The 27394-nt window shown below is 35.9% G+C and overlaps 1 protein-coding gene across 6 annotated transcripts; it reads right to left on the bottom strand.

Moving 5' to 3' along the window:
- Positions 1-27394, bottom strand: ESD (esterase D). 6 transcript variants are annotated; one of them, XM_032294681.1, is made up of 10 exons: positions 27301-27394; positions 22828-22875; positions 20784-20909; positions 16130-16218; positions 13107-13205; positions 11516-11640; positions 10297-10416; positions 8461-8559; positions 6114-6281; positions 1-231 (listed from the first exon to the last, which is right to left on the bottom strand). In XM_032294681.1, the coding sequence occupies exons 3-10, from the start codon at positions 20879-20881 to the stop codon at positions 151-153; spliced, it is 879 nt and encodes a 292-aa protein (XP_032150572.1). In that variant the 5' UTR covers positions 20882-20909; positions 22828-22875; positions 27301-27394; the 3' UTR covers positions 1-150. The 6 variants fall into 6 exon arrangements, with proteins under 6 accessions (XP_032150572.1, XP_032150575.1, XP_032150573.1 ...); XM_032294684.1 differs by having other exon boundaries at positions 20784-20858; positions 27301-27388; XM_032294682.1 differs by lacking the exon at positions 27301-27394 and adding an exon at positions 26794-26877.

The raw sequence follows: 27394 nt of genomic DNA, 5'->3' as shown, positions 1-27394 counted from the left end.
TAGGTTTTATATCTTTATTCAGATGTGATTCAACTGTAGAATGAATTTAGCATTATAAAATCCAATGTTTTGAAATTTTTTTTTGCTCAGCAATACAGTTGTATTTTACAACTTTTATAATCCTGAAGAGATTCTCTTATTTGGAGTTTTTCATGCATTCAGGTATTTGGCATGATGTCTGATGTGATCAGTAATAAAGGTTGCAATGAAGTAGTAGCTATGATCATAACCCTAGAAGACAAGATACAGAGATGATAAGAGATTTATCTTCCATTCAGAAACATCAATATTAGAAACATTAAATATATCTCTAAGGTCATTTAATTTGCAAATAGTCATAACATTAAAGAAGTGTGAGGAAGGTTTATAATAAAATCAAGGTTGTCATACTTTAACATTTTCACTGTACATAAAAGGGCAGAGAAAATATGAAGGAAAACTAAACATTCTGCCTAGCTTCTAAACATAGTCTAGCTTCTAAATGCTGCCATTAATATGTAAAGAGAGGAAGTAACACATTAATTAAATATGCAGAGTAGACACTGTCGTATCAACCAAGATGAAAAGAATCAGGATTTAGAGAGCTTAGAAACATGGGCAAGACATTTCAATTTACAAATGCAGCACATCAATAAGAGAGTGACTATTAAAAAAAATACAAAATAAGCAAAAAAAATATATAGAAAAAGAACACAAAAATGCCCAAATGCACTATCCTTGTTGGGAAGTCAAATACAGCCATCATAAATCATGTTAAGAATTCATCCTGCACAGTAAAAGTATATCATATCTTTATTTGAGGAGAAAGGACTAATTCATTAAACCTTGATATCCCATAGCAATACATCAAATTAGGTAAAAAGTCAGTAAACCGTTAAAAAACTACCATGAAACAGAGAGAAATGTGATGTGCTAAGCAGTTGAGTTGAAAGATATTTCTATCTATTCAGTCAATTAAAACCATTGTTGTAGGTAAATGGAGAAATAATCTCTTTCTGGTGACTTTGACACCTCTTCCGAGTACAAGATAAAAAATAGTCTTCCAAAAGAAAGAAAAAAAAATAAGGTATTAGGGTGGTAAAAAATTTCTTCCTTTTTTTTTTTTCTTTTCTTCAACTTTTAAGTTCAGGGGTACATGTGCAGGATATGCAGTTTACATAAGTAACTGTGTGCCATGGTGGTGTGCTGCTCAGATCACCCCATCACCCAGGTATTAAGCCCAGCATCCGTTAGCTATTCTTCCTGATGCTCTCCCTCCCCCATCACCTTTTGACAGGCCCCAGTGTGTGTTGTTGCCCCTATATATCCTGGTGTTTTCATCACTCAGCTCCCACTTATAAGTGAGAGCATGTGGCGTTTGGTTTTGTATTCCTGCATTAGTTTGCTGAGGATAATGCCTTCCGATTCCATCCATGACCCTGCAAAGGATATGATCTCATTCCTTATTATGGCTGTATAGTATTCCATGGTGTAGATGTGCTACATTTTCTTTACCCAGTCTATCATTGATGGTCATTTAGGTTGATTCCATGTCTTTGCTATTGTGAATAGTGCTGCAGTGAACATACATGTGCATGTATCTTTATAATAGAATTATTTATATTCCTTTTATATATAACTAGTAATAGGATTGCTGGGTCAAATGGCATTTCTGCCTCTAGGTCTGAGGAATCACCACACTATCTTCTACAATGGTTGAACTAATTTACACTCCAGGTGGGAAGAACTTTCTAAGAACTTTCAAACACCAGATAATTTATCCCTACCCACAAGTAAAATACAAGGTTGAATAAACTAAAATAAATAAAAGTCTAAGAAAGATTTTTTTTTCTTTCAGTTTTGGACTAGTAAATGGTCACTGATGGGAAAAAATGAGAATTTTTCTAAGCACTTAAGAAATAAAAATAGAGCTAATAAAAATATCACTGACGCTTCAGAAAACAAGACAAATCCCCAAGGTTTTGATGAATCAGTAAATGTTCTCAATCTCTCCCTTCCAGAGAGGTATTAAATGTTTATCTTGGGAACAGTAGTTAATAAAAAGTTCTGGGTTAAGGTCAGAGTAACTTATGTCTTTTAAAGCAATTTGTCATCTATTATGGAAGTGAATGTCACAGGAATGTTGTCAAGATTAAAGCTGAGCCTCAAAATTACTTGATGTCATGTCTCTCAATGATTAGACTAAGTCCCAGCTGGCTAGTTAAATTTAGAGCTAAATTACAGTTTCCTATATAAAGAAAGAAATGTAAAGAAAAGCATTTTGCATCCATATAATTCTTGAATTGTTAAGGTCACGAAACCTGTAAAATGTACCCAAGTATTTATTATCTGTCATTTTTCACAGATCAAAAGATGGATTTGATAAATAATGGGTACAGATGCAGAGAAACAGACACCTCAAAAGACTTGTGTGACCAAGTCCCAATGTGACTGAGTATGCCATATTTTATCCTTAGTTTCTTGTATGTTAAGAGCCATCAGACACACATGAATAGCCATCATTATTATTAGAGAAGTCTCAAGGTAAACCCAGGAATATATTGCAAGACAAGACAAGACATCTAAAACCCAAAACAAATGACCAAAAGTTCCATAGTCATAAAGATTCACCTAGATGAGAAGGAAGAAAATGCCTGCCATGAGGGATCAAGAATTTTTAAAAATATCAACAAAAACGCAGTAGAACACATTTGAACTATTGGTATCCTGCTGAGCTATACAATTCGAGCTAACTGTATCATCTCCAACTAGGGATTCTGTTTATCAGTCTTTTTTTTTTTTTTTTTTTGAGACGGAGTTTCACTCTTGTTACCCAGGCTGGAGTGCAATGGCGCGATCTCGGCTCACCGCAACCTCCGCCTCCTGGGTTCAGGCAATTCTCCTGCCTCAACCTCCTCAGTAGCTGGGATTACAGGCACGCACCACCATGCCCAGCTAATTTTTTGTAGTTTTAGTAGAGACGGGGTTTCACCATGTTGACCAGGATGGTCTCGATCTCTTGACCTCGTGATCCACCCGCCTCGGCCTCCCAAAGTGCTGGGATTACAGGCTTGAGCCACCGCGCCCGGCCCCTATCAGTCTTATTAAATGAGGATGGCTTCTTTAATTATTTGATGAACGAGTTGATATGACAAGTTAAGCAGCTGGTGCAAATGCCTATGTTTAGTGACACCTCAAGGGGCTTTTTTGCCTCTACCTCACACTTTAAATGGAAAATCCTTGGTAACAAAACTCTGACTCCTGGAGTATAAAAATAAATGAACACATTTCATTCTTTCATTCTTTTCACTCAAAAGGAAGCAGTGCTCTAGCAGCTATGGTGGATATTTATCCTAACAGGCAATGTTTTCTTACATATTTTCCAGACCCAATTAGAAAAGCTTGGATATGAATTCCAAGGTTATTAAATCTCTTCAGTGTTTAAAAAGGAAGACTTTGCATTGTACTCATTTATTTAACAAGTATTGAGAGTCCTTATGCTAGATAACTATGCTAAATAAGCGTGGAATATAGAGACGAACGAGAGAGCTCTACATTTCTGGGATCCTCTGCCATGTTCTTACTCTTCTCTAAAAGGCAGATCCAGAGGCTGTAAGAGCCTCTCAATCTTCAAAAAGGTCCTGAGGCTTAAGGAGGTAGTATAGCCTCTCCTTCTATTCCACAAAAAGAGAATACAGTTTCTGGAAACTTCTTGAGTATTAGGTCACTAAGTTTTTTCCTCACTGTGTAACTCCAGTAAGTAAAGATAAGACGTACTAAGCCCTTCTTTTTCAGAATAAGATTTGATCTCTGTACACTAGATATCAGAAGTTTGCTACCTAGTATTTTTTTTCAATTTAGATTCCCTGAAGCCAAAATAGAAAAAGAAAAATATATAAATAAGCAAATAAATATCCCCAATGCACTAACCCCTCCCTCTAATTTTTTTTTTTTTGACATTTGACAGAATATAAATTGTGAGCATTTAACACCATTAAAAAGAGGTAAAGGAATGAAGTTGAGTGTATCATGTGCATGATTGTAATCATTTTTCTTCCCTCTCATATTATTTATATATATCCCCTATTATTTTCAGCTTATTTTTCACAGCTTCTATCCCACAAAGAAATACAGTTACAATATGCTTATAATCAAATGATTAAGCAGGTGATATGATAAAGCAGGTGATAGAACTCTCAGACCCAAGGTAATCTTGGGTCAAAGCTGGTAAGAAAATCTGAAGGTAGACTCTCTGGGGCCACTACTCAGGCATGTTCATTCAGTTGTTGATTCAATTACAACATATCTAAACGAAATCTGCTTCAAGCTGTGTAGTTCACTCTTATCCTGACCATGCTGGAAGTAAAGTGAATAGAAAGTTGTGTCCGAGCTCAAGATTGTAACTCTTGTGCTTTGAATAACTTCCTTACTTTTTTAGAAGAATTGAGTGGTTTGTCTTGACTCCTCATTAAGTATAGCCAACTACGTGTTCTAGTTGCTTGGGATACAGGCATTTTAGAAACAAGTAAGTTGACTTATTTTTCCCTCCAAGAATGTCAGCCATGTTCTAACTCTGTTGTTTTTATAACAAACTTGAGAGATTTTCAGACTTTGTTGGCAGGCAGAAACGTTGTAGAAACAGAATTTTTGGGCACAGTCTTTGGGGAAGCAGATGAGGCATCCATCCATCATGGGTAGTGCCAAGAAATTAAGGTCATTTGGAAAAAACATGGTTTGGTACGTCACTTATAGCTATAGTTACTGAAGTTAAATGTACTATTATATTTATAGCCAAACCGGCATTTGGATTTCTCAAGACGGGTTGTTGACCTACAATTTAACTGTGACGGTAAATGTTCAAATAAATCTAAAACAAAATTCTATTACTCAAGGATGGACACTAAGAGACAACAAGGTATATATAATGACATTTTCTCACTATATATATGTGCATATATAGTTCATATGTGCAAAATACCCCTGCAAACAGGAAAATTGCTCAGATCTTCTGCGTAAGTTAGACAGGCAGCAAGCTACGCACAATTTCTCCTTGTGCTAGCTCGAATTCCATTCCTTCGCTCCTCAGGAGCACATCACGCTGCCTGAGAATGGCTTGATAAATGACAGGAGGACAGTATTTGCAGTCAAATGGCCTTGCTTCCAGTCTTGCTTCCATCACTTACTAGCTATGTGATATTAGATAAGCGGGTTACTTCTCTGAGCCTGTCTCCTCATTTGTAAAACAGATGGACAGGAAAGGAATGACATCTCACTTGTGGGTGTAAGAATTAACAATGAGTTAATGCTTGAAAGCATTTTACAAACTGTAATGTACCACATTACACATTGATCTAGACTTATTTGAACTTTTACCATCATAATTACATCTTAGATCAATGTGCCTGACACATTAACCTTAAACATGAATAAAATTTTTTCAAAAATCATGATCATGTATAATTTTCGGTGCTCATTTTTTTCACTTTGAAATATTTTAAATTATATCCTGAAGCTTTTTAATTTTTTAAAAAAATAAAAGCAAAATTTCTTTAATTATGACTACAGTAGCATATATAGAGTTAGGTGAGTAGTGGAGAGTCAAAAGTATTTTAATTAAAACAGCTTGCAAGCCAACTGGGACTCAGTAATTATTCTTAAACAACTAGAAATGTCAAGTAGCACAACAAATAACTGAGTAGGTAAGTCAAATAACATAAAGCACGTATATGTGATAAATAATACTTAACTGCTGAGGCTAAAATATGCTTATAAAATAAGGAGTAATTGGGGTAGAAGTTTGTCTTTTTTATTCTACTGTAGCAAAGGCATATGTGTAAAGAAAGATGTATCCGCTAACATTGAAGATTAATTATCATTCAAGCATCAAACATCTTGTTATTTACTGGTTTGATGGAAAATAATATTTTTTACTGCCAAAAGCTTTCCTATTTCTATCAAATTTAGTGTTAGATATAATTAATTTTATAGGCAGGCTTTCAATTGAAGTGTCAATATAATTAAAAACTTACTAGAGTAGCATTTTATATTCTAAAATAAAGGTAAGAAAATGCCATGAAATCCTTATTCTTCATAGTTACATTATTTATATCAAGCTAAGGTTTCCTAGTACTTGCCTCTTGTAATCGAAAAACAACGGGGATTTTCTTTTCTGTACAGGCAGCGATGAAATTGTCAGGGAGTAACTGTCCATCTAAAAGAAACTGGTCATCTTTTCCTTGATCGATTAGTATGTCAAGCTGAGAACCAGGATAGGATTTCACAAGATGGGTAGCATCATATGCCTGTAAAAAGAGAAGTTACATTGAAAAATAAATTCAAAGGTATTCTTCAGAATATACTATACTAGTCCCAAATAGAAATGTAAAGTTATTTAAGTTCTAAGGCTGATTAAATCAGAAATATGCTTTTAAGTTGGCTAAAAATCTTGCCAGGTTTTTATTTACAAGGTCTTCAGAATTCTATTTTCTAATAATAGTCTCTTCCCTGCTTTCAGGCAGTCCTAGACTAGTGGCAAGAATCCTGTATCTCAGGCATTCTTCACAAAATGTCCCTTTTCCTTCTAAACCTTTCATATTCTTAATCTCCTCTTGACTCCAGTAAGAACATGATTTTTTTTCTTTGTAACTCCTTCCACAAATCAGAAATTAGAAGTTTCTTCTAACTCCATGATCTTTTTCTACATAGTCTCTATTTCAGATAATCTTTTTTTTTGGTCTCTTCTTCATGGCTCTAATTCCAGACATAAATACATTCAGCCTTCTTTTTTGCTGTTGAAAAGCACCAAACCTCTGCTATCTATGTAAGTTTTCAGAAAGATCTGGTATGAATAATCTGAATCATATCTACATCATCTCAAATTTATTATCTGAGGAGCTGCCACTAGTTACAATTTTATATTTTATCATTCATCTTGAAATATTCTTAATTGTTCACATATATTCACTAACCACAACTTTTGTAAGTTGACCAAGACAAACAGCCATCAAAAGATTTGTCCTCTAAGTATCCTGCTTTTGAAGACTCTATTTCCTTTCATCTTAAAAGAGTGAGAGAGGACCTATGAAGTCTGACTAGTTCTAAATCCTATGATTTCATAATTCTACATGGTTTCCTGATTTCAATCATAAATACCCTAAATACATCATAATTAAGACAGTAAAATCTACTGTCACTTGGAGAAAAGTACATAACTAGATTCCTTTTTAGGTTACTTGTGCCTCTACCTCTCACCTTCTCCCTCCAATTAGTTGGTCATTTACCCAATTCTTCTATTAGACCACAAGCCCTCGGTAGATACGAAAGATCACCATTTTCATAACAAAGGAGCTCAGAACTTAGCATAGACTTTGCACCTGATGAAGACTCAAAACACTGATGCACATGCAATGTCAGTTCTCAAAGGACCTAATCCTAAATCAGTTCTAGCATTCTTCCAATATAAAAATTCAAGCGTAAACACAACTGTAATCTAGTTACTAATGGACGAACCCTCTAATTTGTTGGAATTTCAGTAATCACCCTTAAATAAAGTAGGGGTTCCTGTGAGAATGACCCCTGAACACAGAACTATAAATGCTTTAAGACAAAGATGTTGTGTTTTTTATCCATTCAAGTATTTTCTGCTTGTTAACAAGGCACGATGATGAGTTCAAAGTATTGAGACTCTTGGTGGAGTTTGCAAATGGCCCATTTCTGCACAAGAGTAAAATGGCTCTCAAGAGAAAGGGTCATTTTTATTTTCACTTGCAAGCACCTGTTTTGCATGCTTAAGAAAGCAATCTTGCTGTGGGAATATTCACATAAATGTATATAACAGAGTATCTATTTTCTAGACCACTCTTAGGTCTAGAATTTAAAATCAAGATCTGAAATACTGAATTTTGAAAACAAATACATAAAATAATTTAAAAAGGTAGGGTTCTTTGTTTCTATTACACAATGAACATATAGTAATAAGAGGCAAGTCAAAATTTCATAACACAGGTTGAAAATCCCTAATCCAAAAATCCAAAATCAGAAATGCTCCATAATCTGAAACATTTTGAATACTCAAATGACGCTTAAAGGTCACGTTCAAAGGAAATGCTCATTGTAGCATTCTGAATTTTTATATTAGGGATGTTCAACCTAAAATATGTGGTATTTTTAGATTAGAGATGCTCAACCTGTAATATGTGGTATTTTCTGTTATGTTAATTTAGAAGTCATGTTAATTTAGAAATAAAAATAAAAATTAACCCTTAGTAGAAAAAAATGTAGCCCTAGAATATCTGTCATTATTCAATACAGTTAGAAAGTAGGGTTTTTTGTTGATATAAATATATATAACTTTTGCTAATTCATCTCAGCTCTGAGCCCTAACTTGAGCAGGGTAGGAATATAATGTCTGTGGTATGTCCAGCCTTTTAAAGAAACTTGAAAACTTAGGATTGAGTATTAAGATAGCCATTCAGTACCTACCTTCCATTTACTTTGATCTGCTCCCAAATATCCACTAAAGGCTTTTTTGCCCCAGGGACAGAGTACAGGGTTGCAAATTGGAGCAAATGCTGACACAGACTTCAGAAACAAAATAAATTTAAAAACGAGTTATATTTTGCTAAATTAAATATGAATAGATACTTGCAACTTGCTTAAAAATATAGACGTTATTGGCAACTTACTTAAAAATTCTGACTTGACATTAAAACCCTGTGAACAATTTTCCTTTTGATACATTACTGGCTTAGATTGTAGGCCTTTCCATAACACGTCTTTTGTATATTCTATTAAGAAAGCTAATAAATATAATTGCTAAAATAATGCAAAACAGTACACTGCAATTTAATTAAGATACAAACAGAAGTTTATGTTCAGCGTTTCTGCTCTTTTTAGCACTAAAATTAGTCTATAGTAATATAAAAGTTCATGCTTATCTTAGTGAACGTTACTAAGCCTGACACATTATTTCTCTTAAACAGTACCAACAAAGCAGTGAGCAATGCATTTCAATATGATAGAATTTTTAATACAACTCTGTGTTCTATAAAATGTTCTTTTTCACTGGATATGGTGCAGAGATGGGATCTCTCAACTTCGGAGTACTCATCAATGTACATGTTTAGTGGTATATATTAGCTTTTTTAAAGGACGAAAAATTCAACTAAGTTTGCTTTTCTACCTCAGACATGATAATTGGACTGCCTTAAAAAAATGGAAGTAGGCCGGGCACAGTGGCTCACGCCTGTAATCCCAGCACTTTGGGAGGCTGAGGCAGCAGATCACCTGAGGTTGGGAGTTAAAGACCAGCCTGGCCAACATGGTGAAATCCCATCTCTACTAAAAATACAAAATTAGCTGGGTGTGGTGGCACATGCCTGTAATCCTAGCTACTTGGGAGGCTGAGGCAGGAGAATTGCTTGAACCCAGGAGGTGGAGGTTACAGTGAGCCAAGATTGTGCCATTGCATTCCAGCCTGGCCAACAAGAGCAAAACACTGTCTCCAAATAAATAAAAAATAAAAATGCTTACTTAGCAGAAAACCCAGTATCATGTCATGAACTAGTAAAATTATAATAAAGCTTACCAAAAACAAAATATTTAATGCTATAGCAAGAAATTGCTATGAAAAATATTTTCATATCTCAGTAGCACACCTAAAATAATGAAGTTCACCAATCTTAAGGGTATGAATAGCCCTGTACGTTTAAAGGCAGAAGAAATCTTAAGATGATGGTTGCTTTGACACTTTCCTTTTCACCTCTTGTAACATGCTGTTCCGCACATATGACACACTACATATGGTAGTTATTCAAATCTGACTCTAGGAAAGGCTGAGAGCGATGTTTGTTAATCAAGCTGCATTTCAATTTTCATCAGAGGCATTAAGAACAGAATACTTAAGCTTCTACAAATCATATCTTTTACCTCAGAAAATCAAAGTCAACTTCACAAAGACATTCCTGGTAAGACTATAAATGATAGGTTCTGCCACAATAGCATTAATCAATAACTTTTAGGGGAAAAAAGCGTGTTCAAAACCATAGTTAGAATAAAACCAATTAAAGCAGAAGCTACATTTTATAATACTTTTGGTAGGCCAATAAGAAAGCACTCTTAATGAATTCCTATGCTTCTGATTCTGTAGCATATACTCTATGGTCAAATTAAATACCCACCTGCCAAACACCCCAAAGTTCTCAACACTAGAAACGTTTAGTTTCAATACTAACAATATTGTAATTTTAATCTTTGAAGGTTCCTAATATTATGTTATTCAAGAGAAATATTTATCACTAGAAGTTCAGATAATCTTACTTTGTATTTTCCAGGATTTTTCAAAGCACAGATCAGAGCTCCATGGCCTCCCATGGAGTGGCCAAAAATAGATGTCCTTTGGGGATCCACTGGAAAATTGGCATTTATGAGTTGCGGAAGCTAGAAAAAATTTAATCATGTGACAAAAGATGTCAAAGAAAATAAGTTTAGACTTTTTCAAAGTTATATAAAATAATTACAAAATCAATGCTGCCAAATCATAGTCTTTAAATGGTTTGAACAAGTAACAATGAAAATAAAACAAAAGAAAATTCTCAGGTAAACTATGGTTATTAATATATCCCTGGAAATATATGGTACAGACTTCTCTGAAAACATTTTAGGAAGGTGATGCAGAAAGAACCTTCAAATGTTCTTAAATTTTGACCTAGTAATTGCTTTTTGGAATATATTCTAAGGAAGTCAGTCCTTAAGGAGAAAACATTATGCACAAAGATAATCAATGCAGTAATATTTATTAGGGTAAAAATATATAAAAAACCATAAATATCCTACAAGAGGTAAAAGTAAATTATGGCATATGACAGAATATTATCCAATTATTAAAATTAGAATAACACTGGAAAATATTTTTATATATAACATAAAAAAGAACAAAATAAAAAGATTACAGTTACATGAAAACTAGTCATAGAAGGAGTCTGGAATATACCAAAACGTAAGTGTTTTCTGGGGTAACAGAAATATGGGTGATAAAAAACCTACATTATTGTTTCTAAGTTTTATGATATACACATTAATAATGAAGATCATATAAAATTTAGAAAAGCATAAGCAGCATACAAATATTATTAATAGAAGTAATGCTTTACCACTTATATTTTCTAACTAAGCCTTGGCTTATCACTATAAAATATATCCAAATGTGCTTATGTAAATTTAATGGTTAAAAACAAAACAAAACAAATCTATATCCAAATGAACCAGCTGCCAGGCAAAGTAAAGGTTTTTTCATGTATCATTTTCTTGGTTATTCTGGGTAGTATAAACAGGTCTCACTATAATGATTAAATTCTTTAATTGTACTTAGTGTTAATTTAAATTGCAGTAAATAGGACTATAGTACTAGAAAACTTTGGAATTTTCACTCATAACTTTTGTACCCTAGTTTAAAATCCTCAAGATTGTAAGGACTTTGTGTCCCAAAATCAAACTGTTGGCAGTCACCAGTTAATAATTACAGTACAAATTAAATCACCTCCTCCGTGACATAAGAGTACATTCTGTAGTTGGTTTTCCAAGGATCTTCGGTGGCATCAACATAAAATCCAGCACCAGTGCCAAAGTCCCAGCTCTCATCTTCTCCTTCAATATTGCAGCCACCTATCAAGAAACAATCTTGTGGTTTCATCTGCTCTGTAGTAATGGCCCATGTTTAGTACCACACTTTCAAATGAATCTGCAAGTCCACTTGCATGGGAACTCTTCACAAATGTTGTGAGCTCTCTGCCTTCTGGAGCACATGATAGGATTATGCTTCTTGCTCCTCTTGCCCTTGAATGGGGCCACGTGACTCGTTCTGGCCAGTGAGGTAAAAAATGACTTTCCAAGCTGGAGTATTCAGCTGCCAGGGTAAAGCACACTAACTTCCTTTGTTGATGAAGTTTCTTTTGTACTCTGAACATATGCTTCCTTACTCTGGTTTACCTGTCAAAAGGACTTAAATCTTCTTTTTGTCTTTCAGAAATATGTTGTGATCCCTTCCCTGATGACCCTCTCTCACTACCAGCACCTCTTTAATTCTCTTTTACACAGGAGTGGGGCAGCAGATGCTTGTGCTCAACTCGCTATCTTGAACTGAAAATGTTTTCTAATATGCTTTATTAATGGAGTTATTCCATCACATTCCCCTGTCTATCCATCCTCCACTGAAATTTTTTTATATTTCTTTTAAATTTATTACGTTTTATTTTATATACTTGCATGTGGTTAAAAAGCCAACTATTGGGATTTTGAATAGAATGACAGTAACACATAGAGTAATTTGAAGACATACCCTTATCATAAGATCCATTTTATCCATCTAGAAAAACAGCATTTTCTCATTTGTTAAAGTCTTCATTTATGATCTTCAGCAAAATTTTAGTTTCCTTTTTATACATCTTCCTAAGTTTATTCCTTAATATTTCATATTTTTGATGCTATTTGAATTAAATCTGTTATATTTCTAACCAGACATGCCTGTGAAAGGAAATATAGTACTTCCCAGGCCAGCCATATACCTTCCCTAGTTTTACTGCCATTTAAATTCCATTTCCTGCCACTTCTAGAGTCATAAAACAAGTTTTAACTGTCTGATACATTGAGTTCTCACATATTTGATATTTTCATTTCTCTAATGTAAATATTCAGATCATCTACATTAAAACTAATACTTGTTTAACTGTATGATTGATGTTAACAGAGATGAAAAAAAGACGTAATTATCATGTAACAAGACAGTTTACCTTTGGAATAGAAAAAATAATTTCCTATGCATTACATATTAGTATTTTGACAGTAGTTCCAATATGATATATGAATTGAGTTGCTCAAACTCTGCTTTGAAGTATCTTAATCTGTACAATGGGAATAGCAAAACTATCCTCTTTCTTAAGAGCCATGTCATGAGTAAAACTCAATGAGGAAAATGTATAGCATAGTATTTTGGAGTCATGATGACAATTGAAAGGTTAATAGAGATAACAGCAAAAATATAAAATGAATTGTATAATGTATATATCATACCACTTATAACAGTCCTAAAGATTTAGATGTTTATAAAGGATATCTGGACCACAAACACTTACGAGGGCTGGTGTCTGGAGCAATGACAACAAGACCATGTTCTGAAGCAGCTTGATGATAACCAGATTTTGATATAAAATTTTGTTCTGTGCAAGTTAAACCTGAAGATAAAAAATATTGTTACTGGGCACACAAGGACATAAAAGATGTGTACCGTTAACACTGAGGACCATTAGACCAGGGAGAGAGGGAGATGAACAAGGGCTAAAAAACCACCAATTAGCAGTTCTAATGCTCACTTCCTGGGTGATGGAATCATTCATACGCCAAACCTCCAAATCACGCAATATGCTCATGTAACAAACCTGCACATGTACCCCCTTAATCTAAAGTAAAAGTTGAAATTATTAAAAAAATTATCTCATGCTATATTGTGAATGGTTTATAAGCTTTACACTTTTTATAATACAGGAAAACAAGCTTACTTGGTATTATTAAAATTTTTTTTTTTGCTTTAGAAATAATTAAGACACTAAAATTCACTTTTTAAATAAAATTTATAATAGTGTTAACCTAAGAACTGTGTTAAGTGATTCCATAACTATCCTTTTAAAATCACTTACTAAAGTTTCAATTACTAAAATGCTTTGGACCAGATGTGTTTGGGAATTCAGAAATTTTCAAACTATAGAGTGGCAATATGGTGTATAAGCCCAATATTAAACAACTCCAGTAAAGTGTTATCAAGTATGCTAATTAAACTTCACACTATTTCTGCATCAAAACATGAACAGTTACAGTAAATAAGCAAATATTATAGTATTCAGAATACAAATAACTTAATATTTTTATATACAGGTAGTTCTCAGCAACAAAATTTACCTTTGTATTCTTCACCAAACTTAAAAGAGAGTAATGGTGATCACATGCCATCCCCCGAGTTTTAGCCTCAGTTTTTAGAAGTTTCTGTTATTTTTCCCAGCTCTATGCTTTTCAGTCATGTAACAGAGAAGATGACTTAATTCTTTTACTTTAGGTATCTAATACTATAATAATGATGTGAGAATGACAAGGAATGAAATACCAATAGACTTTATTGATCATTTCACCAGGTGAGAGACGTTTGGTTAGTTTATACTTTTTGGCTATTATAATAGTGTGCTATGAACATTCATGTGCAAGTTTTTGTGTGGACATGTTTTCAATTATATTGGGTACACAGCTAATAAAGGGCTGTTTCAATGGTCACCTTCATTGGAGAAAGATACAAATCACTACACATGAACTATCTTTTAAGATTTCAGTTTGGATGTTTTGATTTCAGCAAATTTCTCTATTTTCGCAATGTAATAGCTGTGTCATTGGTTTCCTTAGACTTACTGGGAAGTAAAGCTTCTGAGATTCTTTTGTCATCATCTCATGTGCACTGGTGCAATCTTACCTTTACTCAGAAAATCAAGCCTTAATTTCCAAGGTCTATCTGTTCTTCAGCATCTCACTAAGGAAACTGTCCTGTCATTTGATGTAAACAAACAAAAATTCTGTGTTTTATACTTGTAAAGCTCAGATGTCTTGCTATATTCAATTTTGGTTAGAACTTAGGGCCTTATTATTACAGTACCTATGACACAATGCCTTGGTCCTTCTGATCTGGTTATTATTGTTTAACCAAGAGATATGACTACAATAGCCCTCACCGGAAACAAAATGCAAAAACAACTGGAGAAAAAACTAAATACAGCTCTGGGCTGTGAGTCAGAAAATTTGTTTAACTCCACATTACTGTGTGACCCTGACCAATATTTAGCTTCTCTGGGCTTCATTTTCTTTCTAAGGATTACATGACTTCTAAGATCATTTTTAGCTACACAATATTATGTTTTCTGAAACAATTAAATAACTAATTTTGTTGCTCTTGCTTTTGGCAATATCTATGCTTTTCTAGCAAAACCAGCGCTCTTCATTCAATCACGGAAATGTTTTCTTGAGTTAAAGTCAGATATGTACTTAATCTTTACCCTTTAAGACAAAATATTTATTCTCATTTTCAAAGACAGGTATTTGGGACTTGTCATTGATGAAACAAACATGAGGGAGGATTTGTTAAATCAAAGTTACAGGAACCAATTTGGAGAAAAAAATTAAAATAGTACTCTATGACACAATTTAGTTGCTATGATTCTCTCTTTATAATGTTTGTTTCTAAAGATGAAGTAGTACCAACATCTTGTGAAAGAAAAGTTAGCATAGAAGTTTCAAAAGACAGGTGTCAAAATGTTACTCTCTTCACAATCTAGTCTTTAATACGAACCTCTGATTAAGAAGCATTAGCATTCTTTTTTTTTTTTTTTTTTTTGAGATGGAGTTTCGCTCTTGTTACCCAGGCTGGAGTGCAATGGCGCGATCTCGGCTCACCGCAACCTCCGTCTCCTGGGTTCAGGCAATTCTCCTGCCTCAGCCTCCTGAGTAGCTGGGATTACAGGCACACGCCACCATGCCCAGCTAATTTTTTTTTGTATTTTTAGTAGAGACGGGGTTTCACCGTGTTGACCAGGATGGTCTCGATCTCTTGACCTTGTGATCCACCCGCCTCGGCCTCCCAAAGTGCTGGGATTACAGGCTTAAGCCACCGCGCCCGGCCTGAAGCATTAGCATTCTTTTGTGACTTTCTAGTTTGTTGTCAGAGAAGCTCTATGGAGTCTAATTAAATTATTTTAGAGAACATTGTAAGAAGTTACTTGACTTCTTACAAATAGCTGGTTTCTTATTAGAGTGTCCTGATGTCCTGATTTCACCTAATATTGTTCTATTGGACTAGTAAAGTCTCTATAAACTCCAGAAATGCTTGAATAGGTACAAATTAGGTAAATAACTTTTCTAAGCCCTTGCTATTGAGTACAGAACTTTACATTTTCTGCTAAGTTACTTGATCTATTAGAAAAAGATGTGAAATAAGTGTAATTCAGTAGGTCTGAAACTGTTCTCAGGACGAAGAAACAGAGTAGACTATGACAGGCCCTTAAGGACTTTAGGCTCAAAAAGAAAACGGAAACCACTTTACAAAACTCAAATGCATAATACTTACCTGAGAGCCAATACAGCGCAGGGCACTTTACAGTTTCTGCCTTTGGTGGTAAGTAGACAGCAAATTTCATTTTGCAGTTCAGTTCAACACTAATTTTAGCAACAAAATATTAATGTCCCTCATTAGGCAAGATAGAAACAAAATAATTATGCACTATATAAAAAGATATATAGTAAAGGTCCAAAGTAAGCGATTTCATGTCTAAAATAAGTGGTTCCATCAACATTTAAGGAATATACTTGTCGCTTAAAGAAAGAATGTGGCCAATCTGGCATATTGATCTAAACCAACCTGAGCCTATACTTTGCATGGCACTGTTATTTTGGGCAGCGTAAGTGAAAAAAAATGTAATCCTTATTGTGGTACTTATTAAAAAAAATTGTTTCTGTTTCTAAAGAAATGTATGCAATCACAAATCATCTTTTATCAAAAAAATGAATTCTTGCCAGGTGCGGTGGCTCATGCTTGTAATCCCAGCACTTTGGGAGGCAGAGGTGGTTGGGTCACAAGGTCAGGAGTTCAAGACCAACCTGGCCAAGATACTGAAACCCCGTCTCTACTAAAAATACAAAAATTAGCTGGGCTGGTGGTGGGTGCCTATAATTCCAGTTACTTGGGAGGCTGAGGCAGGAGAATTGCTGGAACCCAGGACCCGGAGGTTGCAGTGAGCCAAGATCGCACCATTGTTCTCCAGCCTGGGCAACAGAGTGAGACTCCATCTCAAAAAAAAAAAAAAGAATTCTTGAGATCTTACATACTTGCTCAGGGCACTAAAATGCAACACATCCTTAATTTGCTCTTTCATAACTAATATTTCATCACAATCACCATTAATGCAACTAGAAAAGATAATTTTGATTAAAACCGCAGGCAATCTTCCAGTAAACAGTAATTCATGCAACAATGATCTCTCATGGGTTTAATTTAAAACATCATATAGCTGGAAGTAAGCTCTTACCACTTCAGAGTAAATACCTATCTTTTTATTAAAGTTATACAAGTACATACAGTTTAAAGTGAACTGTAACTGTAAACAGTAAATACTTCCACAAACTTTGTTATGAAAAACTAGTTTTCCCTGGCCCAATCTTTTCATTTGCATATTCCAGAGATAATTAATTTACTTCTTTTAGCTGATTTTTCTGGTATTTATGTCCCTATCTAAATAACATGACTTTATTACTGCTTCTAGATCCTTCAGTTTTAGTTACCTATTGACTTCCATTATGGAAGGATTTTAGTGAACTTTCACCTCCTTGTCTTTGCTCTCGGCACTCCCCCACATTTCTCCTTCTACTCTCCTATCATATATAATTTTGGTTAATCAATATTAAGAAGTTATAAATGCTATTCAGAGATGAGCCATGTAGTAGATTAGAATTACTTCCCCTTTTCTTTCAGTTTTTCATTTTCATTAAGCTAGGAATTCTCTCTTTTTGTTACTGGTTGTCCTTCCTTGCTAAGAATAGACTCCCACAAAGGCCTCATCATGAGAAGTTTTCTGTATGCTCCCTTCCATTCTCTGCATATTGGTGATTTCCTTTATTCACATTATTCTAAGCAACTTTTCCTATTGATGACTGATGGCATAAAAAATTTCTGACAGCTGTTTTTAGGTTTTCAACTTTTGTAAGAGAAGCTGAAACATTTACTTTCATTATAATATCATATTACGTCCATATCCAACGCAGGAATATTTGTTATCAATACGTAAAATCAAGAGAACATAATCTTGTTACAGGGTGGTTGGTGCCTTAAGACCTTTCTTGCACATTTAAAAATTTGTTAAGAGGGCATATCTCATGTTAAGTGTTCTTATCACAATAACATTTTTAAAAGAAGACCTGTCTCAGGTAGCTGTGGAACAAATCAGGTCTAAAGTATGTTCAACAGTGGTATGATTCACGTTTATGTAAAAGCAAAAAAAAAACAGGATTATCAAGCCATCTTCTGAAACCTCTGTCCCTATCATGTCATTAAGATGCTGCTCAGTTACCAAAAGAATACCATCTCATGCACAAAGATTTGTGTGGTCACTTTATATGTATCACAAATTCGATACCAAACTCCCTCAACCCTGATTGGTTTCATAAATTTCCTCTCCAATACAGTCAATTCTATCAATTTCATCTACATTAAAAAAATCTCTTCAGACCAGTACTGCCAAACAGAACTTTCTACAGTGATATTAATAAAAAATGTTCTACATATGTATTACCCAGTACAATAGCTTCTAGTAACCTGTGACTACTGAGCAACTGAAATGTGGCTAGTGGGACTGCAGTTTTATTATTTAACTAATTTGATATAAATGCCTGCATGTAATTTCTGGCTACCATATCTCCAACTTTTGACCTGCTGCTTCCTAGCTGCTGCCTTAATATGACCCCGCTCCTCTGGAAATTCTTTCTCCTCTGATCTGTTTCCTTGGGGCTTACGTCTTCAGCTAGCTTGCTTTAGTCCCTCATTTTGGTGAAGTGTATTATTCAGTTGCTTCCAAAAGCGCATAGGAAATACACTTTCAGGCCTTTCATATATAAAAATGTCTTCATTCTACTCTCACTTAACTGACAATATGATTGGACATAGAAGTCATCCTTCAGAATCCTGAAAGCACTGCTGCTCTGCATTCTTTGTTCTAGTAATACCATTGAGCTAACCTAAACCTTTGAAAATTCTTAATCTACTTTCTGTTTTTCTCAATGTTTGAGAATCTTCTGTTTCCAATGCTCCAAAGCTTTACAATGTTGTTGGTGTAGATCTGTTTTCCTCCATTGTACTAGACAACTTTTTACATCTGGCAACTTAAACCCTTCAGTTCTGGGAATTCTTGAATTATTTCTTTATTCTTTGTATCTATACTTCTATTTGCTTTATTTTCCAAAATTCTAATATTTAATGTTGGGTTTTTGGACTAGTCCTCTAATGTTCTTATCCTTTCTGATTTATCACTTTTGTCTTATTTTACTTTCTAGAATGTCAACTAAGCCTTTTTTTTTTTAATGAGTTTTGTTATTTCTACTATCAAAACTTAAATGTCTGGGCTTTTTTGTACTTGAAGTTTATTTTATTTTATTTTATATTTTTCGAGACAGAGTTTCACTCTTGTTGCCCAGACTGGAGTGCAGTGGTGCCATCTCAGCTCACTGCAACCTCTCCCTCCCAGGTTCAGCAATTCTCCTGCCTCAGCCTCTTGAGTAGCTGGGATTACATGTATGCATCACTATGCCTGGCTAATTTTTGTATTTCTTTTTTTTTTAGTAGAGACGAGGCGGGGTGGGTTTCACCGTGTTGGCCAGACTTGTCTTGAACTCTTGACCTCAAGTGATCTGCCTGCTTCAGCCTCCCAAAGTGTTGGAATTACAGGTGTGAGTTACCACGCCTGTCCATGTACTTGAATATTTTTAATAGCATCCTACGAAGTCAGAGGTCAATATCTTTTATGCCTTTGATATGAACAGTTTACATTAAATTAAAGGCTTTACATAAATGTCTAGTGATCTTTAGCCGTCCACTCCTATTTAAGAGTGAAACACTAAAAATCTAGTTGAAAGCACTGTGCCTACTAGTGGAGTTTTCAATCACTGCTTTACTGTAAGCTCTGGTTAGATTACTCTGTTGGCAAATTGCAGTATCTTGAAATCTCTTCTTTTGGGCTACTCAAAATTCCCACAGGACAATTCTTCTGAAGGATACAAGACTAACTCCCCAAATTTTGAAAGCTAGTAAAAGAAACTCAGTGTGTAAACTTTTGCTTAATTTATTTGCAGTATTACAACTCCTACTAATTATGTCTGGTATTCCCTAATACAAATGCTCTGTTTACTGTCTCTAGAGAACATACCTCCACTCTTTCTCCAGAGTTAGTAAGAGGCAGTGCGTAAAGCTGGGACACTCTCAGATCTATCACCTTTTAAAAACAGACTTTCAATTAATCTTCCTTTTTCTGAGCTCAACTTTTATCCTGATTTTCAGGTGTACCTGGTGCCTTCAATTACTATGGCTTTTTATAAATTGTGTCATTTCTCAGCTTTTTATTGCTGATGTTTAGAATTTAGCTTTCTAGGCTTTAATAAGTCAGGCACTACGTGTCCATTTGTATTCCTGCTTCTAATATGTTACTCTTAGCTCCTGTCTCCTGCTTCTTTTTGCCTTTACAGGGGTGGGTGGGTGGGTGTGTGTGTGTGTGTGTGTGTGTATGTGTGTGTATGTGTGTGTGTGTGTTTAATCTCTTTACTTAATGCCGTTTTGGAGGCTGCAGAAGCAAATTCATGTGTTTAATGTGCTCTTTCTCAAAAAGTCCAGGTGTTTTTCCTACACTTAGAGATCCTCAAAGAAAATGTTTTCAGAATTTTTACTGGCAACATAAGCATTTTCACAAAGTTTCAGAAAAGCATCAAGTTAAATACCTCTCTGTTAAGAGAAATATTAACACTTCTTGGTTGAAGATAATTCTCTGTTAAGGCTGTACCTCACACAATCATATCCACAGCTAATTAAGTCTGGTAAAACTGTCAAATAGATAACCACAGAAAGAGTAAGCAAGTTTAAAAGTAAAATAAGGTACCATAATATCTAAAGATTTGTTTTAAAATAGAACAAAACAATCCAACAGAATGAAAGATATCTAAAATTATATCTTCTTAATAGATACCTGTCATGTTCAAAAACTTTCTGCAATCCCCCAAAGCACTTGTTGCTGGAAATCTGCTTCAATGCCATTCTTCTCCTATTAGCAAAGAGTAATCTCATTAATTTCCAGAGAATTAGTTCCTGAAAAACTAGAAACAAAACCAATTTCCTTCAGATAAATTATCTGAACATACAACTATTTTTTACCTAGAATCTGCTTTTCACATTTTTCTCCAGTAAATATTAAGAAACTGATTAACTCACGTACATGCATTTACATTTGTTACTCACTTTTAAAATATTTCATACTTTGGTATATCATTACTAATTTATTAACAAGTTCTTTGTCATGGTGGACTGCCCCAAATTCTTTTTTAAAAAAGGCAGAAAGTAAGTAAGTTACCAACTAATTACGTTAGTTTAGAAGATTAAAAATTGTTAACAATCTGCCTATCAACTGCAACAAAGTAGACAAGGAATTGGTATGACTAATTATGGTTGATTTCAAAATGGAAGAAAGATGATGTGATAATGATTTTGCTAATAATAACAGATAACATTACTGAACACTTACAGACTAACACAGATTTTTCTAGATACTAAACCAGATCCAATTACTCATCTCATGAGTTTTTAAGAGAAAGCAATATGAAACAAGATCAACACTTCTCTATTTAAAACAAACCAGTTAAGCAAAACATAAGCGTAACTCTTTTCTGTCCAATAAATATTTTAAATTTTCATGTAAAAATAATTTTAAACTTACATGTAAAATAACATATATTTTATTGCCTTTACTGATCAATACAGGAAAAAAGAAAACCATTTTATCATAAATGCCTCTTGAGCAAAGGGAAACCACACTGATTCTGACGTGTACCTCTCAAGGAAAGATTCCCTTCCTATTCTTAGAAGCACTGTATTAGAATATAAGGCAGTTAAGTCCTACATACTAAAGAAAAACCTTTAGATATCTGGAACAGGTATTACCACCCTGGTGATCTCAGTGAAATGCACTACTATGTGCCTATCAGCTGTAGCTTTAGGATTGCTCTTCCAAAGATATTTAACAATAATCTTAAAAAGCTAATTTGGAAATGTCTTGTAAAATACTTAAAAAATTTAGCTTCAATCTTATCTTTAATTTTTTCAATAAACCCAAATACTTAGTTTTATTTTGGAAGACTAGGATTTGAACCCAGGAAGTCTGACATCAGTCCCTACTCTTAGCTAATATGCTCTCCTGACTCTCTAGAGGTTCTTTAAATACTTTTTTTTTTTAAAAGGCACTCTAAGATAACAGATTCTGTAGAATTATATTACAATTGTACATAGAGAAACTAACATCTGCTCAGTTTTATGCTTTTAATTTATAAAAGATTAATTCTTAAACAAACTCCCATGAGACGTTATTAGTTATTGAATATTAACTTTAGCTATTGTTCACAATCCTATCTTAAATAATGAACTTACAGAGATAGACATTGTTTAATTTTAATATATTAACACATAGATATGAGACCAATAAATAAAATTTATTTGCTCCATTATTCCACAAGGAAACCAGATTTTCTTAAATGTAGCAGGGACTATATCCATTTTGTAAAAGACGGTATACTGAGCATGGATCTGATACATAGGAGTCTATATACTTTGCTGTTCATCTATTTTAATAAATCTCAAGTTGTCAGTTTTCTCTACTTTCAAAATTCAAAAGCAAATACTTTTCATTTGGCCAGAAGGAACAAAGTCAAAACACTTTTTAAAAGTTGGTAGAATATTTTTTAAAAAACAAAATTTTTAAAGTATTTTTTCTACCCACCCATTTTAGAAACTATCTTTAATTACAAATCAAAAAATATGTTAGGCTTAACAAGAAATATGACATAAACTAAGAACCTGATATGACATACTGTAACACACTATGATATCCGATATGTTATAAAGGGTAGCTTTATTTTTCAATAGAATTTTTCTCTGTGAAAAATAGCACGTTTTAAAACAAGCTATTAGTGTTTTTTTCATTCAATGTTCAGAGTAATATATGAACAAAAAAACAAGTTTACCTATCCAATTGTTGATTGCTTTTTGCTTGAACCAAAGGGTAGACGATGCTGAAAAAAAGACCAAATGGTTTACAATGGGATATACCTTTCACAGCAAAGGTTATACGGAGCTTATATATGCATATGCATTCTCAATAGAGACATTTTCTTCTTTTGAGTTAGGTGACTGTCTACCCTGATGGGATACCACATCACCACTTAATCTAATTACCTTAATTGCCCATAATCTAATTATTTGCCACAAGGCCACCTTAATACCTATTTTGCCATAAGGCTTGTTGGTGGTAGTTGATCAAAAACATTTGTTGAAGTAAAAGTATTATGAAAGTTTTTATCTTTTTAAATCAAAAAGAATTTCAAGTGTAATTTGGAAGTATGAGATGTATTCAACTGCTGAGGGAAGAAAACGAGTGTGGACTAGTTAAGTAGAGGAAAATGTCTCTATCTGGCTCAGAGTTGTAAGTGGAACTTGTAACATGGGGAGAAAAAAGGAGGGAAGAGATGAGGCCTGAATGACTACTACTAGGGTGACTAGAAAGGATGTGTAAGAAAATTGGGCTTATGAATGATGCTGAAGTGACTGATATTCAGTAAGAAAAAAATATATAAAAACTTACATAGTATATATCATGTCACTTGTCTGATAGATTTCATTTAGGCTCCAGAACGAACATGTATGTATGTTCTAGGCCAGATTTTCTGGGAGAAATAGGGTGACAGAGTAAGGTGGAATACCAAAAAACCAAACAACACCCTTCCTACTTCTCCTCCAAAAATAAAAAATAAAAATAAAGCCCAGAAAAACAATTTCACAGTGCCAGTGGGAGTCACACAATTTTTCCCAAAAGTTAGTGAACATCAACATTCTTTGGAGAAGAAAGGGTCTCTCAGTGCATAATACATCCATTTCCCTAAAGACCAATCCTTACTGTTCCTCTCTTTATATTTTATTTATTTATTTATTTATTTGGAGGCAGGGTCTTGGCCCTGTGGCCCAGGTTGTAGTATAGTTACACAATCATGACTCAGTGTAACCTAGAACTCCAAGCTTCAAGTGATCCTCCTACCTCAGCCTCCTAAGCAGCTAGGACTACAGGCACATACCACACCTGAATAATTTTTTAAAATATTTTTTTGTAGAGAAAGAGCCCTTATTGAAGCTAAACGACATACACCTGCAGAAATCTGAGTTCTATTTTTATCCTTCTTCCCCTGATTCTCAAGTTTTCCATGTATCTCCACTTGGGTTTTTGTTCCCATTCTCTCAGATTCTTGGATTTTGATGTTTCTTCATTTTCAGGATGTCCTATTCCACTGGCTCTTAACAACCTAGACAGGTGTTCCCAAAACCAATGGACTACAGTGCCAATAACTGGCTGTTGACAACCATGGTGTTGTTCAAATCCTCTTCTCAGTGAAAACTCAGGATCTGGCTTCTTCTCTTTCACTCTGTCTCCTCCCACCTCCCTTTTCTTCTTTCTTCACTCTCTCTTTCCCTAAACCTCATTCCCCAAATTTCAACTACATTTTCTGGGTGAAAGAATTTAAATCTGCATCTCTATAACCAATCTTTCTCAAGCACTAGTGCCCATAATGAAATTTATTGCTGAGCCCTTCTACCAAGACATGTTACCAGCTATTAAAACTTAATACATCTAAAATTAAGCTTCTACATCTCACCTTCAAACCATTCCTCTCTTCATGGCCTCCCTTTTCCAGACTAATGCCTGTCTTGCCTAACTTACATTTGAGATGCCTCAAAGTCACCTTCTTTTTGAATTCCCACTGCCATCATCCTAATTATATATATTTGGGGATTAAAGCCTGACCTTTGAATCCAGTTAATTTACTGTTTAATGGATCTCTACAAACAGCTCATCTGCAGGCCTAATATGGCCTACATGTAATTGTTAGTCATTTTTACTCAGTATTTTTAAAACTGTGATAAAAACAAATACATAAAATAAGTGTGTATTTCACTAGTGTTAAGTATCCATTAGTCATAATTAAAAACACAGATACTAGCTCACAATAATGAGCAGATGAGAACTGCTTGACCACCCCCTGGCTGCTGCAGGTGGAGACTGCTAATCCCCTTCGCTGTTAGGCCAGTAGCTGAGAACCTGAAAGTCACTGAAATGGAAGACCATGCTAATTTTATAATTTTCTTCAAGTTTAATGCCATTAAAGTTTCATAAAATTAAAATCATGAAGGATGACTGAAAAAAGGTAAGAATGAATAAAACTCCATATAGACTTCAGTCACATTCTACCTGTGTACAAGCATTGTCTTTTTTTTTTTTTTTTTTAAAGACAGCATCTAACTTTGTGGCCCAAGCTGGAGTGTAGTGGTGTGATTTCGGCTCACTGCAATCCACCCGCCTCAGCCTCCGGAGTAGCTGGGACCACAGGGGGCACCACCATGCCTGGCTAATTTGTTTGTAGAGGAGGTTTGGCCATGTTGCCTAGGCTGGGTCTCTTCTCCTTTATAAAAATTCACATGGCTTGCCCATCAGAATATCCACTACACTGTGGGGGAAAAAACTAAAAAAATATAACATGTATAAACGCCCAACACTTCCACTTGGCTCTAAATATGGTCTATAATTTGGTCCCACATTATTTTTCTGGTCTCACTTCCTATTATGTTAGTTAAACCCAACTATGCGTAATTCTAGGATGGCCTGGATGTTGCTATCGGGTGACTTTACTCAATGCCACAGTACAATAGTTTCAGTGTAGGTTCTGGGGCCAGGCCCTCTGGGTTCAAAGTCTGACTTCACCACTCGTTACTACTTGACACTGGGTAAGCTGTTTAATCTGTGCCTCATTTGCCCATCTGCAAAATGGGAATACAGTAATATCAGTTTGATAGGGTTGCTCTGGAAGTTAAATGAGTTAATTCACAGAGTGCTTAGAACGCTGCCTCTACCACACTAACAAACATGAACTATCATTTTTCCTGCAACCTGGAATGACCTCCTTCAAGTGGGCTCAAATCCCATTTCCCTCATCAGAAATGACTTCCAGTCCCCCACAGCGCTCTGAGAGCGGTTTCCGACCCGAACGGATTTCGCCAAACTCCAAAGACGCGGGTTCCCCTCGGTATCACCAGGTGAACGCTGCTGACCGCGCCATTGGGTCGTGCCCGGACGTGGACGCTGCCCAAGGCAGCAGATCCACACTCCCCTAAACCAGGCGCCGGTGGGCGCTACTAACGCGTTGAGGCCGGCTCCCTCCTTAAAATGCCTGCACATCTACTTCACATTTTCCCGCGGTGGATGCGGGCCTAGAAAAGTCTTTGTAAACTGGAAAAGGCTGTACAAATGTAGCGGGCAGTAGGTAAACAGGCGCTTCGCCTGGGATGCGATGCAAGCCCGAGCGCCCCGGGTTACACTAGGTTGGAGGCTCAGAGAAGGAAAACGGATTAAGGGCGACGCTTCGCGTCTCGGGACAAGGTCCTCGGCCTCCTGTCATGGCTGGTGGCGCTAGGCGTCCGCGATCGCCATCTCTGCGATCGTGCCTGCGGATATCTGCACCGCAAGCCTCGGCGTCCGCCCGGACCAGGCCTACCAGTGCAGCCGCCGCAGCCGCAGCCGCAAGAGCCGCAAGAGGGCTTACAACTTCCAGACCTCTACCGGGACCCAGTCTTACCTCCGGCGGCAGAGTTACCAGCAGACGCAGCCGGAAGTAAAAGGCGGGGCTCAAGATGGCCGCCGGGGCCTCGCCTGGGCCCCCCCCCCCCCCCCCCCATATGATGCCCCGCCCCTCCGGTCCCGCTCACTGTCGCTTTTAACTCTGGTTCTCCAGTCCTGTTCCCATGGCTCCGCCCCCTTTGCAAATTGCACTTCCCGGCAGCCTCCGCGTGGGCGTCGCGTCCCCTCCGACTCTTGCTTTCACCCGCGTTTCCACTCCTCGTGGCTACTAGGACCAACGAGGAGGGCGTTTGATGTTAATCCCTGTTACCTTGCCTGAGAGCAGTCCGCTGTGCGTGCTCAGACTCTTCCCAGAGCCGGCAGCAAGAACCCGAGGCATTAATAAATTTGAGGTCTAGCTTCACTTAACTCGTGGGGAGGGTTTCCGTGTCACTTATGTAGAAATTAGAGCCCAATTTCTTTTTTTTTTTTTTTTTTGAGACGGAGTTTCGCTCTTGTTACCCAGGCTGGAGTGCAATGGCACGATCTCGGCTCACCGCAACCTCCGCCTCCTGGGTTCAGGCAATTCTCCTGCCTCAGCCTCCTGAGTAGCTGGGATTACAGGCACACGCCACCATGCCCAGCTGATTTTTTGTATTTTTAGTAGAGACGGGGTTTCACCATGTTGACCAGGATGGTCTCGATCTCTTGACCTTGTGATCCACCCGCCTCGGCCTCCCAAAGTGCTGGGATTACAGGCTTGAGCCACCGCGCCCGGCCTAGAGCCCAATTTCAACTCCCCCAACTCCTCTGTCCTAAGTCTATCCACGTCACCTACTTGGTAGCTGCAGTTAAACAAGAATCCTTTGAAATCTCCGGTCACCGACATGCAGTGGGACTACCATCGGTTTTCCTGTTTCCTTCCTTCTTCC

Source organism: Sapajus apella, unplaced genomic scaffold (assembly GCF_009761245.1).
Source record: "Sapajus apella isolate SASKATOON/1434 unplaced genomic scaffold, GSC_monkey_1.0 scaffold32, whole genome shotgun sequence".
NCBI classification, from domain to species: domain Eukaryota; kingdom Metazoa; phylum Chordata; class Mammalia; order Primates; family Cebidae; genus Sapajus; species Sapajus apella.
Note: the sequence above shows the minus strand (reverse complement) of the source record. Positions and strands in the feature narration are given on the sequence as shown.